A 20,796-nucleotide genomic window follows, 5' to 3' on the forward strand; every position below is an offset into this window, starting at 1 on the left:
CTTCACTTTGGGGGTCAGGGATGTTGTTTTGCCTTAAAAGTTTTTCTTTCAGTTTGTTGACTCATCTGGATGTATTGGTCTTGCTTTCTTTGGTGTGGCCATGATTCATTGTTTGGTATTGTCCATTTACATTATCGGAGTTTTTTTTTTTGCCCTTTCTGTGCAGGATATCTCAAAGTTGTGGACGGATCTGGATGAAATTGTGGCTGGGTGTGTGACAAGGACGAAATGATTAGATTTTGGTGAAGATCCGGATCCGACTACAAGGATTTTAAAAATGATTCTTCATCATTTAGAGATTTGTCCAAAAACGATAGAGAGCACGATATCTCAAAGTTGTGGATGGATACGGACGAAACTTTGTGGACATGTTGGTTGTGTGGCAAGGACGAATTGATTCGATTTTGGTGAAGATCTGGATACGAGAGTTTATTTATTTATTTATTTATTTAAAGTGATTCTTCACCATTGAGAGATTGGGCCAAAATGATATTTCAAAAATTTATTGGGGTTGATGTGTTCTCATGGACCAGGCATTACGTGGTTTAGGTATGCGCTCTACCAAGTACCCTTCAAGTTGTAATGATTTTCTGTGTGTGTGTGTGTGTGTGTGTGTGTGTGTGTGTGTGTGTGTGTGTGTGTGTGTGTGTGTGTGTGTGTGTGTGTGTGTGTGTGTGTGTGTGTGTGTGTGTGTGTGTGGTTTTTACACTGATTCAGTTGGGCTCACCGGGCACTTTTAACCTGCCCTTGTTCACACAAAATCCGTTTCAAACCTTCTTTTAAAAATGATTTTCAGCATTTCGAAGAAAGAGGCAATTTTTATTCTGGTTAACCTTAATTGTTCTGTTCCGAAATGCAAATTGGACTTTCAATATAGGAATTCTACAAATATCCATGGAAGGTCGGTGGCTAGTTCGTACCATTTCCTACTGATGCAAGCGAGTAGTGGCAACGGTTATAAAACGTACACAAGGAAGGACTTCTTCTTTTAGCAATAGGTGCAAAAAATCGAGTAAAATTTCATTTGTGGCCCTGGAACTGAACAATAAAATATTTATAACCCCTCACAGCTCCTGTAGCTTACCCCCCCTCCCCCCACCATGATTAATAGTAAACGTCATTTTAAACTTGCTCTGGACATACACAAGCCCCAGATATGGCCTTCCCATTGGTGTTCAGAAAATCCTAATCCAGATAAACAGTTCATTCACCAGTGGCAATCCGTCGGGGGTTTGTGTAGCACATGTCCGTCCACTCGGGCCTTGCACCGGCACACATGGTCGGTAGTTTATACGATGAGTAGCTGATCGTTCGGCGAACTGAGAATGTTCTCCAAATTTTTCATTGTGCAGAGGTACAGCCCTTTCTATGTTGCGTTTCCAAATATTTTTGATCATTTTGGAGCTTTGTGAGCCATTTCAGGCAACACACATATACACACACACACCACACGTTACCTGGGTTTTCTGCACATACCCACTGAGCATCATTTCAGAAGGCACATATTGGTCTTGCTCATATAATAACTACTTTGTATTGCATTTACATTTTGATTTTATAGACATGTATATATTTTTTTTTAACAATAATTGAAACAAACCAGCAAGGGATTGCAGTTATTTGTGGTATTTTAAATTTTTAATCTCCAGTAGGGATCCTCTGTTGGATCAACCAGAGTGAAGTACAGTTGAAATAAAATCTTGAACTTTTCACACATTGATTCATTTTATTTTTCATCAACTTTTTCAGAGTGTTGCACCTGCAAATGCGTCGTTGTTGGGAAAGAGAAAGGAACAGGTACGTTCAGTTTTGGCATTTTATTTACAACCTTTCCCAGTCGTACCCACCTGCTCCTGGATTCTGTCTTTTGTACCTGAGAAGGTGCAAAAGTTTCTGGCAACCCACAATTCTGATTTTGTAACTGGACCGGACGGCATCAGCTCACGTGTCCTAAAAACCTGCTCTGCTGCTCTTGTGCTTCCTCTGTCTGCCCTTTTCACCCTGTCATTTACCATAGGGCATCTTCCATCTTCTTGAAAATCAGCCAATATCACAGCATTACATATAAAGGTGCAAAAACCAATCCGCTTAACTACAGCCTAATCGGTTTACTTCCAATCAGCAAGGTCATCAATCGATCATCCCAGTTGACATAAAATCATTCTTTTCTCCAACAGCCTCATCTCAGATCACCAGTTCGGATTCAGACCTGGTCACTCTACCTTGGACATGCTGCTTCGACTCCCAGGAATGGTGGAGGCCCTCCATATTAGACATGAGATCAGGGCCGTGTCTCTGGACACATCTCAAGCTTTTGATACAGTCGGGCATCCTGCTTTGCTTTCAACTGTCTGCCTGTGGTATCCAAGGCCATCTCCACTCTTGGGTTACTGACTTCCTCCACTCGTAGACAATGTGTGGCTCAACGGAACTCTTCTCTCCTCTCCCTGTCAAGGCTGGAGTACCCAAGACGGTGTTCTCGGCCCCATATTATTCTTGATCTTCATAAATGATCTCACTGACTCTGGAAAGTCTCCTACATGTATATGCTCATGACTCCACCCTTTGCCGTGACGTCTCTCATCCTTCAGACAGACGGGCAGCAGCCTCTTCCCGTTCTACAGACTTTGACAAAAATCACAAACTGGTCAAACACTAGGAATATGTCTTTCAATCCTGGGATATATTTTCTCACTCACTCACTCACTCACTGTACTTAACTACAAACCCTCCCATCTACTTTCTCAACAACCCTCTCAAAGAAGTTGTCACTTGTACTTTTGGGTCTCACTCTCAGCCATGATCTCTTTTGGGCAAGCCAAACTCCATCTGGGCATTCTGTCGTGAAAAGTTCTTCTTTGGCACACCTGAGCTCATATCCACCTACTCGGCTTTCATCTGCAGCTTTGAGTACTGCTCTCCCATCTGTGCTGGAAACTCTGCCTCGCGTCTTGCTCAGCTTGACGCCGTGGAAACCAAGGCTTTCAAGATTATTGGAATCTCTCACAATGAAGTTATCGATGGCCTAAATCTAGAAACGCTGCTCCCATCCATTCATTTATTCTTTTTTTTTTTCTTTTCTTTCACCTGCTTGTGGAACAACGATCCACACTCTTCCTTCTCATTCTTCCCTCCAAGTCTTTAAGTAAGCTGTTCACATCATCTCAAGTCGACCCCCCCCCCCCCACATCCAAAACCATGATCTTTTCGTCACCTGTTAAACCACCCCCCCCCCACATCCAAAACCATGATCTTTTCGTCACCTGTTAAACCACCCACCCCACCCAATTTTTTTTTTTTTTGCTTATGTATCCATCTTGTCCATCCTTTGCTTTCTCCTCCTGCTGTTCCTTTTATGTTGATGTGTCCTATCTCTTCCACGAGCCTTGACCACGTACAATAAAAAAAAATTGAATGAGTTTCTCGCATCCAACTTGTATAAATGATTCTTGATTTAGGAGGAATGACACCATAGCCGAGAGGTACACACACACTCTCCTGTGTTCGAATATCAACCCAGCTATAAACTGTCACAAGCATGGTGATTCATCAACGTGTGTGCAGTCCCTCGAATGGATGTTAAACTGGGTGTCCCATCTGCTGCCATTAATTGGTGGATGTTAACAATCCCTCGGTGTCATTTACGAAGAGTAGGCAAGTTATCGGCACCATGAACAAATTCTTTCCCTGATTTCCTGAGTGGGAGTGTATTGTATACGTGTGGCCATTCCTCATTGTTTTGGGGCATTGTACCACTATGAATGTCATTCATTTACATTATGTAGGTTGGTTGTTTTTTTTATTTTTTGTATACATTGACTATTTAGTATATCAAGTACAGTACTAAGCATTGACATCTCTAGACTTGGTGGAATTAAAAACTGAAATTCAAATTGCCTTACATTGTATTTATTTATTTATCCAAACAAAAACATGACATTATTAATTGGTTGAATTTTTAACCTCAGGGGGCATCATTCTTTGAAGGACAAACCACAGTGAAATTGTTTCCTTCTGTGCATATTGAGATAGTCTCTGAATTTTAATTTTTTTTTATGAACTTCTCCAGATTGTTGCATCTGCAAATGCGTCCCTGTTGGGAAAGGAACAGGTACGTTTGGTTTTGACTTTGCATTTACCGCCCGTCACTCGTGCTCCATTTCAACGTGGTTCTGGCACCAAACCTGTGTAAATCTCAATGCAGGGGGTCGGGGATATTATTTAGGTGTTAAAGTTTGACTCGTCTTAGTGTGAAGGATGCACTTTGGTCACTTCTAGCACGATTGATAAAGTTTGTTCCACATTTTGATTGTGATCTGATCGAGCATTGCAAAGATGTACCATCAAATCACTTGGTCGTCTCATTTAAGCGATTTGTTTGGCCAAGATGTGGAATTCTCGTCCATCACTACACCGTGACCTTACAGAAGTCAATCTGAAATGATTTACTCTTTTAACTTGCGAAATTTAATATTGTACTTTTTGGTTGTAAATGTTTCCTTTTACCGGATTTGTAATGGTTTTTTGATTGGGTCAGGCCACATTGTTTTGGGCTTTTATATCACCACGATTGTTATCCATTTACATTTTTTGGAGTTCGCTGCATGCATTTACAAGACTTGGTATATGAAGCTGCATTTGGCATGTTTAAAAAAAAAATAAATAAAATGAAACCACACAACAATTTTCATTGTCTTAATACTTTGTTTTGGTAAAATGAATTCATTCAAAGTGCCTTGCATTGCACTTTTTTATATTTAGTTTAACCCCCATGAGAGATCAATGATTGACAAACCAGCATTAAATATTTTACTTCTGTGCACATTGGAGGCAGTCAAACTTTTCACACATTAATCAATTTCATTTTCTACTTTTCCAGAGTGTTGCACCTGCAAATGCGTCCCTGTTGAGAAAGGGAAAGGAGCAGGTACGTTTACTTTTTGGCATTTAATTGACCACCCATCTCATTCGTTGATGAATGAGCGTTTTTTCACCGACCTTGTATTAATAATGTATGCAGGGAGGGGGGGGGTGGGTGGGAGGGTTAGGGTCGAGGATATTGACGTGTTTTCACTTTCAGTGATATTGATACAAGTGCGTGTTACTTGTTCTGATACAGTAGTGGACAGATTCATTGAATCACGAGAAGACGTTGGAACCATCTCTCTGGCATCCTGCCTTGATTTACGTGTTTTCTTGATTTGGTATTCAGGGTCCCCTAATCAAGTGATTGTCCGATTTGCTCTTCAAGCGGAAACTGCGGGTAGCACTGGATGGTTGTTCCTTTCGGACTGTGGTTTCAACAAGGCATTGTTGATCCAAAATCAATGATCTGTAATTCTTTTGAAAACCAACTTTACGATTTTGCTGATTATTCTAGCCTGTGTAAAACATTACATCGTACTCGATAAAGATTAGCCACTGCTGAATCCTTTTCCTTGAACCTGGGCAAGATAAGATTCTGGTGAGCAACTTCGACCACAATGTTCAATGCTGGCAAGTCGCAGGCTCAAGGTTTTTCGACAGTAATTGGCAATTAAATTCTCCAATCCACTTTCCTAGAGAGCCAATTGAGGAGCTGTAATTCCAAGAACTGTTTGGTTTCATCTGCTATAACCTTTCAAGGATCATATCACGTAGTAAAAGGCAAGTTACCGTCCAGGTATCCTGAGTTGAGGCATTTCTGAACCATACCAAGCTCGTCACTGAACAAGGCTCTAATATGGAGTTTAGCTCGTCACTATGAGCTGGTGCTCCTCTTGAGGTCAAAAACAGACTTCCTCACCATTTGACTTTTAAGGCTTGAGATTGCTTCCTTAGGACTCTCTCACCAGCAGCAAGTTTGTGGGCTCTTTAATACAAGCTTACAATCTGGCCTTGGGCTTCCGACCAAATATGCATGTGTTCCTCCAGAAACCTGAATCTTCTCATCCTCCCAAAGTCCATTTGGTTGTCCACCTGTATTCATTCATCCCATTATTGTGTTCATTGTCTCATCCTCACTTCAGTCTTTGAAATGTGCTGCCCATCACTACCTCACATGCTCACCAATGCAGATCCTTAAACTATTCCACACACTGATTATAATATTTAACATGCTGTTCCATCAGATTGTTACATGTTTTTGTTATTTCTTCTTTCGTATGGTCATCTCCACCACCCACCACAACTTCTGGTGGTTTGTAAACACACTGCCATTTGGTTCTTCTGTAAGCAGAGACCCTTGTATTGAACACCTTATGCTTACCCTACAGTCTTGAGATAGACATGGGAAGGGTCTTTTGAACTCCTGCTTTGTGTTTCTGTGCACAATCTATTTCCACGAGCTGCAATTTTCTCTGAATCTCTTTCCCAACGTTGAGAGCATGAGCAGTAAATTTGATTGGTCGAGATGGCGTAATATTTTGTCCAAGTATTGCAAAACGAAGCTTTTTATTTTAGGAAGTGCCAACAAGGTGATTTCTGTTCCACAGTGTTCAAGTATACAATTCAATTGCAACTAGACAGCATGAGGTAGAGTGTATACCACTGCCAGACTGAACAGTTTACATTTTGTATCCCACTGATGGGCTTAATCTGCATCCAAACCTTCATGAAAATCAAATCAATTCTTCCTTGTCAAACACCCAACCTGTCCATAACTTTGGGATATCCTGCTCACAGACAAACTAGTGAAAACGTAACCTCATCGACTTTTGTGGGTGGAGTTAATGTTTTAAAGGTTGTTGGGGGAAGAAAAAAAATTCTGTAAGTTTACCACTTTTACACCAATTTATCGAACACGTTAAATTAGTTCCACATGCCTGTTTGTGTCCTTCAGTTTATGCCATCTTTAAAAACTAAGTTTCCTGTTCGGAATGATTTTAAATTTTGTTTGAAAATAAATAAATCACCTTTCTGTGTGAATGCTTGCCTGGGACGAGATTCCTTCCAATTTGCGTGTCAAGTGAAATTGTGGGTTCGTGTTCTCCAGTGTTTAAAATGTAATATTCAATTGAAATTAAGTAGTTCCTTGATCATATTCTTCAGACAAAGAACGAACCAATTGCTAAACCCCAGTTTTTGTTTCACGCACGGAGTAAAAAGACGAGGTACTGGTTGTTCTCATTGAGCATTGCAAAGACGAGGCCAAAAGGCAATTTTACTTGACTGTCCCATTAAAGCCATTTATTTGTACCACTGCACCACCACCTTACCAAAGTACAGCTCCAATTCTTCACTTGTACTTTTTGGTTGCAATTTTTTTTTTTTGTCGTAACATTCATTCTTTCTGGCAATGGCATTCGATTTTGGGGGTATCGTACATTTGCATTCTTTGGGGTTTTCTGTACATAGTTGCATCACTTTGTGTACCAAGCTGTGTTTGGTGTTGAATGCTGTGCACATCATCATCATCACTGGTCCTGGGAGGAGTAAAAAATAGATTCAAGCACCTTCCATTGAATCTGACAACTTTTTGTGATTTTTATTTGTCCACATAAAGCAGCATTAGATAACACTGGTCTGTCATTTCAGAGGTCTAGGTTTTCTCAACGGTTTTTATATGCTTTTTGCATGCTGAATTTGGAAATGTATCTCATTTCGCTTAAGCAGGTCGTTTTTTTTTTTTTTTTTTTTTTTTTTTTTTTTTTAAATCAATTTTAAGGAAAAAAAATAATCAATTTTTTTTAAAATTCAAAATCAGACTAACATTGACAGAAAATGTACAAACTATATATAAAATGACACACAAGTACCGTTAATGTGAAATTCGACATTAAAAAGACAAAGGAAAACAGCGACTGAAGTTGGGTGTTGTAGAAACAACGATTTATCTATTTTCCTGAAAATGAAAGTAATTGAGAAGGCACTTTCTTCCACATTTAGTGTACTTGTTATATGTATAGTTTGTACATTTTCTGTCAATGCAAGTCTGATTTTGAATAAAAAAATGCTAATTAAAATTTTTTTTTTCCTTAAAATTGAGATAGCATAAAAACTTGACCTGATTGAGTGAAATTAGACACATTTTTGAATTCAGCATGCAAAAAACGTAAGAACCGTTGAGAAAACCTAGACCTCTGAAAAAAATTTCAAATGCAGCCCAGTTTAATAGTTGTGGTTTTGGTGGGTTGAAATTTTTAACCTCCAGAAGACAAATCAGGGTGAAGTGGTCTTTTACTTTTCCTCAACTGTTTCAGAGTGCTGCACCTGCAAATGCGTCCCTGTTGAGAAGGGGAAAGGAAAAGGTACGTTTGCATAGTTGCCAACTCCACTGCTTTTTGTACTTTAAACAGCACAGGCTGGTAGTTTACAGCTGTTTTTGATCGCTATTCATGTTGTGACGGTTTCTGGCAGCCTTCGGGTGTTAATCCATCAGGAAAACATGATAATTTAGCAAAAGTGTCTTAGAATGTACAAATTTAAGGTTAAAATTACAATTTCCCTACCATTAAAGGGAGGGAGGAACACCCCCCCCCCTACCAATCCCAGACTCTCACTAGCTCCCTCGCACCACATACCCTTTCCATCGAACCACTTTTTCTTCTCTCGATGTGGGCTACTATGTTTGGTTTTGCCATTTTATTTACCACCCATTACTCGTGTACCGTTTTAATATGGAATGAATACATTTCGGACACCCAACTTGGATAAATAATTAATGTGGGGAGAGATTGATGACCCTCCTCATGCCGTCAGGTGTGTAGGGCTGTCGAGACAGTTTCATTGGCTTGGGTTAGAATGCTGAATGGGTTGCACTCTGACTCAGGAAGTCGGGGCAGGAATTTAGAATTAATTCATGGTGCCGGCGATAGCTCACCTACTCGTCGTGAAGGTTACTGTGGGATTTAATGGGAGATCCAGTTCAACATCCATCCAAGGGACAGCACCATTAATGAATCGCCCTGTATGTGGAACACCGGATGACTGTTTATAGCTGGTTTGGGATTCAAATACAGGCTAGACAGCTTGGAGGAGAGTTTGTGTACCCCAGGCCATCCTGTGAGCCAAAGGGGGTGCGGGTGTTAATTGGGCTTTCAAGTCTGACTTATCTTCATGTACTTTTTATTGCTCTTTGATCTGGCCAGACTACACTTTTGGGCTATCTTACCACCATAATTCGTTAATGTCCTTTTTGGTGTTTTTGGCAGAGCAAGCTTTGTTTAGTACAGTGTACATTATTATACTTGGTTCTGTTAAGACAAACAAATTAATTGCTGTGCATTGTACTTTTGATCATTTCCTATTTTATCCAAACAAACTAGCATGGGATTGTAGTTGTGTAGTATTTTAGTTAAATGTTTAACCCTCTGATGCATCAATAGGAATGGACAAACCAGAGTGAAAGTTTCCTTCTGTGCACCTTTAACGGTTCACACATTAATCAATTTTATTAATTTATTTTATCATCCTTTTCAGAGTGCTGCACTTGCAAATGTGTCCCTGTTGAGAAAGGGAAAGGAACTGGTATGTATTGATTTTGGCATTTTATCTATCACCTAATGCATACGTGTACAGTTTTGGGGTATTGTACAACAGCGAATGTCATTCATTGACATTCTTGGGGGGGGGGGGGTTCTGCAAACATTTTGAGACCCTGTGCATAGTTGGCTTGCTTGATGCCTCCATTGGGCAACAAGTGAGTCGCCTATGAATTGCATATTATTTTACCATGAATGTATCTTGGTGAATATACCTTGGTCTGTAGTTTTGGCTGTGAAGGTGCTCTTCTCATTTGCGCATTGCAAACCACTTTAGACGCTAAAATTGCGGTTATCAATTTGCTTGGTTATTTAGCTTCCGCAAAGATTGTACTCCACTTCAAATTTTCTTTTTCTGTAACCCACGCTGTGGTATTTGGCATGAAAAGCTATGTTAAGACTCAGATTCAAACTGCCTTGCATTGTACTTGTGACAATGTTGTGATTTTATTTGTTCATATAAACAAGCATTGGATTATAGTTGTGCATTTATTACTTTTTTGTTGTTGGAATTTTAACCTCCAGTCAGCACCCCCTGGTAAACCAGAGTGAAAGTTTTTTTTTTTTTCCTTCTGTGCACATCAATGCAAAACCTTTAACTTTTCACACATTAATCAATTTTATTTTTAATCAACTTTTCCAGAGTGCTGCACCTGCAAATGCATCCCTGTTGGGAAAGGAACAGGTATGTTTGGTTTTGGCATTTTGTTTACCACCCATCACTCATGTTCCGTTTTAATACGGATGCAACGAACTCATTTCTCACACCGACCTGTTCTAAGTAATTCTTGATGCAGGGGGTCTGGTCTGGGACATTATTGAGGTTTTTTGCTCGGGTCAATCACTCGTGCCTTGGTGTGCATTATCAAAGCTTTGTGTGCACTTTGGTCACTCCCAGCACGATTGATACAAAAGTTTCTTGGTTCTGGTTAGAATCTAATAGAGCATTGCAAAATATGTGCTGCTATTGAAAATGGCAATTTTACTTACCTGTCCCATCAACCCATGAGTTTAGGCAAGTTGTGGGACAATTTAAACAAAGTACACAGTAATGGCTCTGCAAAGGTTGGTAAGTTGGCAATTGAAATAAAAAAACAATCTTGGTAATGAAACTTGAAAATTTGGTTAAATGTAGATATCTCCCTCTGTTGCTTTTAGGAACATGTTGCTGCCAAGATGCAGATTGCTGTAGTACACAGAAGGGAGCTGCATGCAATTGAGTGGTGAGTGCCCCAGTTGGTAGTTCACAGCAATATTCTCTGGAAGACATGAACTTTTGAACAGATTATAATATGAACCTTCTTCTGTATGCAGCACATGGTTGGAAGTAGCATTGGTTGAATGGGGCAGTGCCCACTGTAGTTTAGGGTAGGAATTTGGAATTGTGCCAATCATTGATCACAGACATTTGGCAAAGGACACAGCCATTTCACCATGCACCTCCAACCTCTTCTCCACCAGCTGTGTCGATGAACATCCCATCCATTGTTCCCCTACCCTTTCTAAACCCTTGCTGCTCTTCAATCTCCATCGCCACACTCTCCTGTATCCTCTCATTCAGAATCCTCTCCAGCCTCTTCATGACATCACATGACTTGGGAGTGTAATGCTCCTGTACTTCTTTGGATCTTGAACATCTCCCTTCCCATTCCTTATTGGCACAACTAACTCTGTCCTCAATTCTCTAGAATTAAACCCTCTCGTACATACATTTATTGAAATGCTTCTGTCCAACTGACTTCTGCTGCAATTATCATCTCTGCAAACGCCTCAATGCCTGGTACTCTTCCCTTCTCCATCCTCTTCAATCCTGTCCAGACCTCCACATGACACTGTAGCTCCAGCTCTCCATTACTTCCTTCCCACACTTTCAATACTACCGTCACTAGCCTCCCACCACCATCCTTAATGACCCCCCCCTTCCCCCACTTCATGTCCACCAATTTATAGATCACCTTCTTCCCACTTGTACACCACCTCTTCCATATCATTGCTCTTTGCTGCTTTTTCCTTTTGCCCATACAGGTGTGCCGCAACCCTAGATCCTTCATCTTCCAAACCGGCTTTGCTACTTTCTCCATCCACCATACCTGATTTCTATCCCTCGACAATGCACCATTTCCTGATGTCCTTTCACACAATTGTGCAATTCGCATAAATGCTTCTGTGCTTCACCAAGTTGCTCTTTCCTGGCCCTCATCCTCTCCTTGTACTCTCAGATGACTTTGCCCCTCCACTTCCCCTCACCTAATAATCTTTGACCACTGCTCTTAATCTCCCTACTTTTCTTCATCCATACCACATGCGCTATAGGCTTGTGCCGGGTGGCAACATGTTCTCACCACTTCCTTATAATCCTGAACCCTCCAACTGTCGCCTTCTTATCACCACCAAATCCAGTTCTGTTCTATGTTGTCCACTCCTCTCAGTAATATTGTGGCTTTCCTGCTTTTGAAAGAATGAACCAGCTACGGCCATCCCATGTGACCCTCTCTATTCATCATTCCACACTCAAATTTACCAAAACTTTCCTCTTCACCCAGCAAAGCTACTCCCACAATGCACAGCATCACCTCCGGCTCAACCATTCCCATTATCGACAATGTGTCCCTGAATTTCTGCTTTTCTGCCCAGTCTTTCCCATAATGCACCTTTTTCCAAGCACCACCCATGCCATAACTATCTGTCCCTCCTTCCTTTCCACTCTGATCACCTGCTTGCTGATTGATATCTTCTGATGCCATTACTCATTTTATCCTCCCACCAACATCTTCACCCTGTCTCCATTCCATCTGGTCTCCTGCAAAACACACCATTTCCAACCTTCTCTGCATCTCCACCATCTTGACCCCTGACCCCTCTCCCCTCCATTGATCTCACATTCAAACTTCTGAACCGTGACCCACATGGCAGAGCGAGTACCATCTTGATAAGTTTGGGAATCTGGTCATCAATCACTGGTGATTTACATTGGTGATCAATCGACTGCTGTTTTACATTTCCCATCCAAACAAATTGTTTATTTTAATTCATTGTAGTGTATAAAAATAAATCATGGCTTCTGAAATGTCTATAAATTAACTTGAAAAATCTTGACCTCAAGGCCTTTTGTGATTTTTTTTTTTTCACAGGTGGAGGAAACATGAATTTGGAGTGCTTACACAGATTTTTCAAATAGCTCAACTTCAATGAATACAAAGTCACTTCTGGGGGCTTTAATGTATTGTTTCAATTTATATAATAAAATCTTCACAGCTGTTTCAAGATGTATTTTTAGGCTTTATGGAATTTTTAACCTGGTGATTATGCTTTGCTGATGTCTTTCTGATGTTTGCATTCATGTTGAAAAAACTGAATTAAATTGATGCAAATCTGACATCTGCTCCTTCACATTCCATTTTAAACTAAATGAACTTTTTCAAAGGTGACAGATATTTTATACTTAAAATAAATGATTGTACAAGTATAAATATCAAAAAAAAACAATTACAGTTGCTCAGGGATTTCCTCTGCATCAAAAGCATATTTTCACTTTTACCAACTGCCAAATTCATGTCAAGCTGTAAAAGGAAGGAGAAAAAAAAAAAGTTAAATTGGTTTCAATCTCAAGCTAAACAGCAATTGTCTACAATTGAGCCACAACTTTTATAAACAGAGTACCCACCCCATGGGTGATCTTTTCCAAGCATGCAACATTCTTGTTACATTTATTTAGGTGTATAAGCAATGGTACTGCTTCAATTGCTCCCAAAAATAAAATAATCTGGGTTGCACAAATGGAGCAAAAACATGAACTGCTTTTGTGCACCAATATATATTGGGGTTGTCACTTGGATAACTCCAATTGCACTCTCAGGCCAACACACCATCACCTACATGAGGCCCACAACAGCTCCATTTCAATATTGATCCTTTTAAGAGTGAACAGGAAACTTGGAGGGCATGGTGACTGAAGACTTCAGCTTAAAAAAATGGCAGATATATATGTTTGCAATTGTGGGTGATGTCAGGCCACCTGTCCAACAAATGGGAATAGAGCAACCATACAAAAACATTTGCTCCTACATATTATAAATATCACATGGCTTATTGGAAACCTGCAAGTCATGTTTTTAATGAAGGTCTAAAGTTAGTCCTTTTATAGGGATGCAATCAAGTTAATTTCATATCCACTCAATCTTATCAGGACAAACTGATAGTGTTGAACATGAAGTATGAAGGAAACAGCAAAGTAATGATATTCTATTCCAAACATGGCTCTGAAAAGGCTCAGCCTTTTTAAGCCATCTTGTCCTTGGTTTGATGAAGGTTCAACAAAGCACTAAGTTTGCCAAAACATTGCACAATGGCCACAAGATCAAATGCATTGTCATGCAAGAGGCACTTGCTGTTTCTCTGAGAGATACCTGCAGAAAGTCAAAATCTAAACATTGAAAGTAAAACAAACTTCAGACCAAAGTATATCACCATGCAAGGCTTCATTTTGACCTCCCTTAAGATCTTGGAGACGGAGCGTCCGATTGCCATGGCATTTGGTGCAGACAGAAAATCTTAACATACCTATTTCATAGATTTAGTGATAAAAATATAGATTTTTATTATTCTGGGAAAGCCCTCTCTGACTTCCCCCAAGTACACTCCCTGGGTACATGGTTGATATGAAATGAATCACATACATCGGGATCATACAAAGTTGTTGGCATTGCCTTTTTACTGCATCAATGTCAAGTGATTAGGGGTTTACTTCTGGTGAGCTAGTTGCACAAATTTGTTATTAAAAGATGCACAAGACTTGATTTGGAAATTTGCAGGACTTGGAGAAATAACAGGGGAGGGGATGGGGGGAGGGGAGGGGGAGAGGGATGGGGAGAGGGGATGGGGAGAGGGGAGGGGAGGGGGAGAGGGGATGGGATGGGGGAGGGAGGGGGATGGGGGAGGGAGGGGGATGGGGGGAGGGAGGGGGATGGGGGAGGGAGGGGAAGGGATGGGGGGAGGGAGGGGGGATGGGGGGAGGGAGGGGAAGGGATGGGGGAGGAGGGAGGGGAGGGGGAGGGAGGGAGGGAGGGGGGGAGGGAGGGAGGGAGGGGGAGGGAGGGAGAGGGAGGGGAGGGGATGAGGGATGAGGGGAGGGAGGGGGGGGAGGGAGGGAGGGGATGAGGGAGGGGAGGGAGGGGGAGGGAGGGAGGGGAGGGATGAGGAGGGAGGGGATGGGGGAGGGAGGGAGGGGATGGGGGGAGGGAGGGGAGGGGATGGGGGGAGGGGATGGGGGAGGGAGGGAGGGGATGGGGGAGGGAGGGGAGGGGATGGGGGAGGGAGGGATGGGGGAGGGAGGGAGGGAGGGATGGGGAGGGAGGGGGAGGGATGGGGGAGGGAGGGGAGGGAGGGATGGGGGAGGGAGGGGAGGGAGGGATGGGGAGGGAGGGGGAGGGATGGGGAGGGAGGGGAGGGAGGGAGGGGAGGGGATGGGAGGGGAGGGGATGGGGGAGGGAGGGGAGGGGATGGGGGAGGGGATGGGGGGAGGGAGGGGATGGGGGGAGGGAGGGGATGGAGGGGATGGGGGGAGGGGGCATTTTGACTCCCCCCTCAGCCTGAATAGGGTTAATACAGAGATCAAACTAAAGGGGGAGCACTCGGGAGAGTGCAAAACCTCCGCCGCCAATACTGCTGGGGTCACTCAAGTGAACCTTATATCTTATTCATTAAATATGATGTTAACAGTGCTGACAGTTATAGTTCTTTTCTCCAACATTTTTTTTTTGGGGGGGGGGGGTTGGAAATCACTTAAAACATGTAGAAATGCAAAAAAAAAAAAATCGAAATTTTGTTGAAAAAAAAGTTGCAAAAAATTTTTTTTCTCTAACAATTTTTTTTTTGGGGGGGGTGGAAATCACTTAAAACATGTAGAAATGCAAAAAAAAATTTTTCTCTAACTTTTTTTGGGGGGGGGGACCAAGTCCAAAATCTAATGGCATGATCCTTGTACCATACCTAACCCCCCCACCAAGTTTCGTCAAAATCCGTCGGAGTTTTTCGGTAATACTGTTCACAAACAAACAAACAAACAAACGGGTGAAAACAGTAACCTCCGATCTTCGATGGCGGAGGTTAATAAAACTAAATATCTTATACATTACGCGGTCAAATAAATACACCTGCACATTGACCCTGCAGCCAGAATAGCTTGGTCTTACCAAAACATTGCACTTTGAGTCGAGGGAAATGGAACAGATCACTTGCCATTTATGCCATAATCGCACCATTGGCAAGGCAATTGGTTCAAAATTCTGAGCTCATCAGACAGCTTGTATACCCGCTTGAAGCCACGTAACATTTGGGAACACCCACCGGAATACCTCATTTGTATAATCGATCGGCAGTGAGAATGCACAAACACACGACAAACCTTTCGATGAGCGAGTCCCGCATGGTAGTGGCGATGGCGCTAGGCTGAGCGTCGTTCAACTTGAAGACGCTTTCGATGACCGAGAGTTCGGTGCTGGTCGTGTCCAGGCCACAGAAAGCACACCAATCGTTCACCACAAGACCCGCAGCAATGACCTCGCTGCCCCGGTTTACTGTGCCTGACTGAACCACACCACACAATTACTCGATACAGATTGCAGGCGTACAGCTCAAAGATCACTGACAATCAAGGACGATAACTTTATGATGTACGCCGAGATAGGTAACGTGCTGTGAACACAGTGACCAATTTGAGGAAACCCACAACTTCACACAGTCTTTGATAAAGCTTCCACACCATAGGACATTCAGACACTGTCACAGTTTCGTTGCACTTTCACAGCATGCACTCTCACTACTCTGTTCGCTCGACGCAAAGGAGAAGGTGTATATGTCACGTCAGTGTTCTTATGGTAACAAATGTATCGTGCGAAATGGGAGGACGGTACATTTCCAACTACACGCCAAGATGGACACAATATTGAAGAAATTCATACCGACGGTGGAAATTAATCCGGCAGCAATATCACCATGGTGGCACTCTATTGAGATCGCCATGAACCACAACTTGGTGGACGATAAACAAAGCCTTCAGGACGGATGGACACACACACACACACACACACACACACACACACACACACACACACACACACACACACACACACACACACACACACACACACACACACACACACACACACACACACACACACACACACACACACACACCAGTTAAGTCTCTGTTCCATCCATCTCCTGAAACCCACTCACATGTGGAGATGGCAATCAACAGCAACTTGCACAAACATGTACATATTGTTGCGGTTCTAGAAATCGCATCATTCCAACACCAATAGCAGCCAACATACAGTCGTCCCCAGTCAGTTATTTCATTAATGTACGTTCAGATAGTCCCTTCCTTCTTTTCTAGTGGGTTGAACGGGACTATGACCGTTTTTACAGCCATTTTTCCCTGCTCTGCAGGGGTTGGGCTTTTTCTTGAGGCAATGTTTTATGGCCGGATGCCCTTCCTGACGCCAACCCTGGTCGCCTCTTACGACACACAGGGATATGGTACACCTATTCTAACCGGGGCATACACCGGGACCAGTACACTGGTACAAATTTCGACGACCTCGGAAGGATGACAGGCTGAGTCAACCCCCTGGTGTTAATTCAGCAGCCAACGGGGCTTGAACTCAGGACCCTGGGATCCCAAGCCACCACCCTAACCACTAAGCCAACACCAGGCTTTGGGTTGAACGGGACTGCATTGTGTAAATCTCATAGTGAGGTCTGATTAAATATCTGAACCTCATTCCTACGGTAAATCCAAGCAAGAGATCCTCGCGTGAGCCAGCAGACGCTATGCTCAGGACCCATCGGTAAAAACCACAGCTGCACCCTTCGTGTAAGAATGGTGGACCTGCACGCATTGTATGGGGCATGTTCGATGGCGGGCGGACCCACGCGCACTGCAAGGGGCATGCTCGATGGTGGGCGGACCCACGCTTTGCAGTCTGTGCAAGGGTAAAGATTTTTCATACTATTCTATCCAAAACTGCAAGTGCGTGTGTGTGTGTGTGTGTGTGTGTGTGTGTGTGTGTGTGTGTGTGTGTGTGTGTGTGTGTGTGTGTGTGTGTGTGTGTGTGTGTGTGTGTGTGTGTGTGTGTGTGTGTGTGTCCATCCTGGCGCCTGTCCTCGCTTAAGTTAAGATCGGGATCCTCTTGTACAAGAAGTAGATCGGGATAAGTCTGCTCTGTGTCTGCTTTTGTAAGTTGCTCGTTTGTGATTGCACCACACTTTTCTTCCTATCCCTGCTCACATACAACAACAAAATCTATTCACTGTGCCACATATCTTTCCTCACCTGCCTGTTAATAAATCCCTTTGTAGAAATGTTCCCAGCTCGTTTTCGTCCTTTCTTTCATTGATCCAGCATGGTCCGTATCCTAACCGAGCCGGGACTTTATTCCCAACAATCCATTCCTTTGAGCCGGTATGTCCTGGCAGTGTCGCTTGGCTGCATCTGATCGGGTAAAGTGATCCGGTTCGGACAAGGCGTACTAAGGGCGTGTCCCCCGGTAATTACGTCACGTGATTAATTAGGTAACCCGGTTAACCTATAGATGGGAGGACCCTAGGCCACGTGGTTGAGTTATTGGCATTCATGGTCGGTTAGGCCGTCGCTCACGGATAATTCCGTGACGTGGTGGGTCGCTTAACCAACCGTGGATGCCAATAACTCAACCACGTGACCTCGGGTCCTCCTGTCTAGAATCAGGTTACCTAATTAACCACACGGTTTAACCACCAGGGAACCACGCCTTCGGTACTTCTTGTCCGAACCGGATCACTCTACCAACTACGGATCACCTTTCCGGATTGGATGCAGCCGAGTGGCACTGCCAAGGACGTACCGGCTAGAAGGAACGGATTGTTGGGAATAAAGACCCGGATAAACTTAGATCCGAACCATGCTGGAACAATGGAGGAAAAGACAAAGGCGAGCTGGGAACATTTCCACAATTATTTATTTACAATAAGTGGGGGAAAAGCATGTGGCACCAAAAAAGGTTTATTCGGTATGTAATGCAGGGGAAAGATGAGAGGGGTGTGGTGCGGCAATTTTACAAGCAACTTACAAAAGCGGACAGAGTGCAGACATGACGCAAGATTAATAAAAGCAACAATTACAACAATGAAGATCTTATACAGGCTTATCTAACGGACAGGCGCCAACACACTCAGACAAAATAAACCCAATGAAAGGCAAAGGACTTTTGCAGCCAGGGAGGGAGGGAGTTGAGGTCACAGTTTTCGGTACCTGATTCGGGGGAAGGGATGCTCCGTGGTGCGATACCCGACAAAAGCTGTGTGGTTCGGTCCACCACCGCACACGTGGAAATTGTATCTGGCGGAGTCCAAAGAGGCGAGAGATGAGCAGTAGGCAGGACCAGACAAGAGGTTTGGTCGAGGTCGTGTGGGTGAGGACCAGTACAATAGGCGGGCCGTCGAGGCGAGACGTAGGCAGAGCCAGGCAGCAGGAACACTTTCACAACAATTCTCTTCAACCTCTCCAACTTGCAATTCTCTTCAACGACCAAACAACTCGTAATTCTAACTCGACCTCTCCAACGACCCGCAAAACCAACTCGACACAACTCTGAGGATTGCTCCATACTTTATAAATTACGGAGCTCAGGGAGGAGCCATGGCGAAACAGACGTCATGTCCGATCCGAGCATTCCAATTGGACCGGGCCTTCATGTGGTCCGCCTTTCTGGGCGGGGTTTCGGCCAGACGATAGTTTGGCCCGCTCATCTGGGTGCAAAACGAACGTGATTCACCGCCCACGTCTGGTTTGGAGTAGACGGTGAAATACTCAAAGCGCCGGTCTACTCCATGGTGCACGTCGCGATTTTGCCATAGAAGCGATCGTTGGGGAGGGTACCGTGGGTTGTCACGCTGTGGCAAGCGAGACGAAGGGCAAGCAGGCAGAGGGTACCGTAGGCTGTCGTGGATTTTGCCTCAGAAATGTAATGGAGGGAATAAAATAAAAGGGGAAAAATGATTTATTGATCCTAACTATTGCCTATCGCAACGCACCCCGTGTCTTCCCACTACACAAGGAAGGGATCTATCTACACGTATATCAATGGAATAACTGACTCGGGACAACTCTCTGTTGTGTGCATACGGTTCCGAGAATCGTAACAATATATAAACACAAAAGTGTTATTACTTTATTACGTACCTTTAAAGCACATGGTATCTTCACTGAAGAAAATTGTCTAATGTTTTCATTCAACAGGAGCATCCTGTATGCTGGTGGGTTTCCATTGGGAGGGGCTGTTTGCAAACTAGTTAGCATTACAAACCTTTAACGTACAGTACTATGTACACTTGTTTGTATTCGTTTTACTGCACTATTCTCTTTGGGAGGCAACTCCTTGTTCACAGTGTGCATATCATCGAGTACGCAATGCAAGGCCACATCATGCTAAGGTGACTGTTTGGATGAAGATTATGCTTTTATTTGTGTACATGATCGAAGCTCATAGAATGGAAGGGAACAAAATGGAAAAAGGGAAAATACAATGAGACAGAGACAGACAGAGAGAGATAACAAAAGAGGACACATGGGGGGAGGAGGGGCAAAGAATCTGCACACGAGCTGAATGAAACATTAAGAAAAGGGAGGGGAAAGCGGGGAAGAAACAGAAAAGGAACAAACCAACTGACAATGAACAAAAGAAAAGAGGTGAGGGAGGTGGAGGGTCACAATGACATGGAAAAAGGAGTGCTTGGGAATGCGGTCATTTGGGGTCGAAGATATCACAAGTGTGGATGGGGGATGACCTGAAGTAGTGGTGAACAGCTGTCTTGAAGCCCTGGAGGGAAGAATGGGACTGACCAGACAGGGGAAGTTGGTTCCAGAGACGAGATAAAAGAGGAACAAATGAGTGGAGGTGAGGAGTGAGCCTGGATTTTGGGGGTTTAACAAGAAGATTGTTACTGGCAGACCATGTGTTCCCTGCAGAAACCTGGGAAGGACAGAGGCAAGAGAGGGCAAAGAGTGCAACACCAAAAAGGAGTCTGTAGAACATGGAAAGGCCATCATCCTGCCTGCGATGTGAAAAAGGCCGAGACACTCAGCTTCGTCACAGGAGATCCAAATGATTTTGAGTGTTAATGCCTGTTTTGATGAAGCAGATGTATAAGGGCTTGGCCTTTCTGTTCGGATAACGATTCCTTCAGGGCATAGCGGCTCAGATGTTCCATTTTCATTGCTCAGGATGGCTGGACATCCAAACAACATGGAATAGTCGTCGTTCGTATGCCCCACATAGCTTCGGGTTAGCATCAG

At 43.3% G+C, this 20,796-nt stretch overlaps 2 protein-coding genes across 2 annotated transcripts in view; one reads left to right on the plus strand and one right to left on the minus strand.

The window, feature by feature from the left end:
* Positions 1–12,837, plus strand: part of LOC147022908 (uncharacterized) — a 17,464-nt gene extending 4,627 nt beyond the window's left edge. Inside the window, exons 4-11 of the mRNA XM_085890314.1 lie at positions 1,750–1,797; positions 4,070–4,111; positions 4,880–4,927; positions 8,181–8,228; positions 9,400–9,447; positions 10,105–10,146; positions 10,620–10,684; positions 12,593–12,837. Of these exons, the coding sequence (XP_085746440.1) occupies positions 1,750–1,797; positions 4,070–4,111; positions 4,880–4,927; positions 8,181–8,228; positions 9,400–9,447; positions 10,105–10,146; positions 10,620–10,684; positions 12,593–12,653 (402 nt within the window). The 3' untranslated portion in view covers positions 12,654–12,837. The remainder of the gene's footprint in view (positions 1–1,749; positions 1,798–4,069; positions 4,112–4,879; positions 4,928–8,180; positions 8,229–9,399; positions 9,448–10,104; positions 10,147–10,619; positions 10,685–12,592) is intronic.
* The window catches only part of EIF6 (eukaryotic translation initiation factor 6), a 47,530-nt gene continuing 39,395 nt past the window's right edge, over positions 12,662–20,796 (minus strand). The window contains exons 5-6 of the mRNA XM_085887869.1: positions 15,865–16,046; positions 12,662–13,021 (exon numbers count right to left, since the gene is read on the minus strand). Coding sequence (XP_085743995.1) covers positions 13,012–13,021; positions 15,865–16,046 — 192 coding nt within the window. The 3' untranslated portion in view covers positions 12,662–13,011. The remainder of the gene's footprint in view (positions 13,022–15,864; positions 16,047–20,796) is intronic.

This window comes from Eptatretus burgeri, chromosome 7 (assembly GCF_056783735.1).
Source record: "Eptatretus burgeri isolate ZD-2024b chromosome 7, Ebu_testis_v1, whole genome shotgun sequence".
In the NCBI taxonomy this organism is placed as follows: domain Eukaryota; kingdom Metazoa; phylum Chordata; class Myxini; order Myxiniformes; family Myxinidae; genus Eptatretus; species Eptatretus burgeri.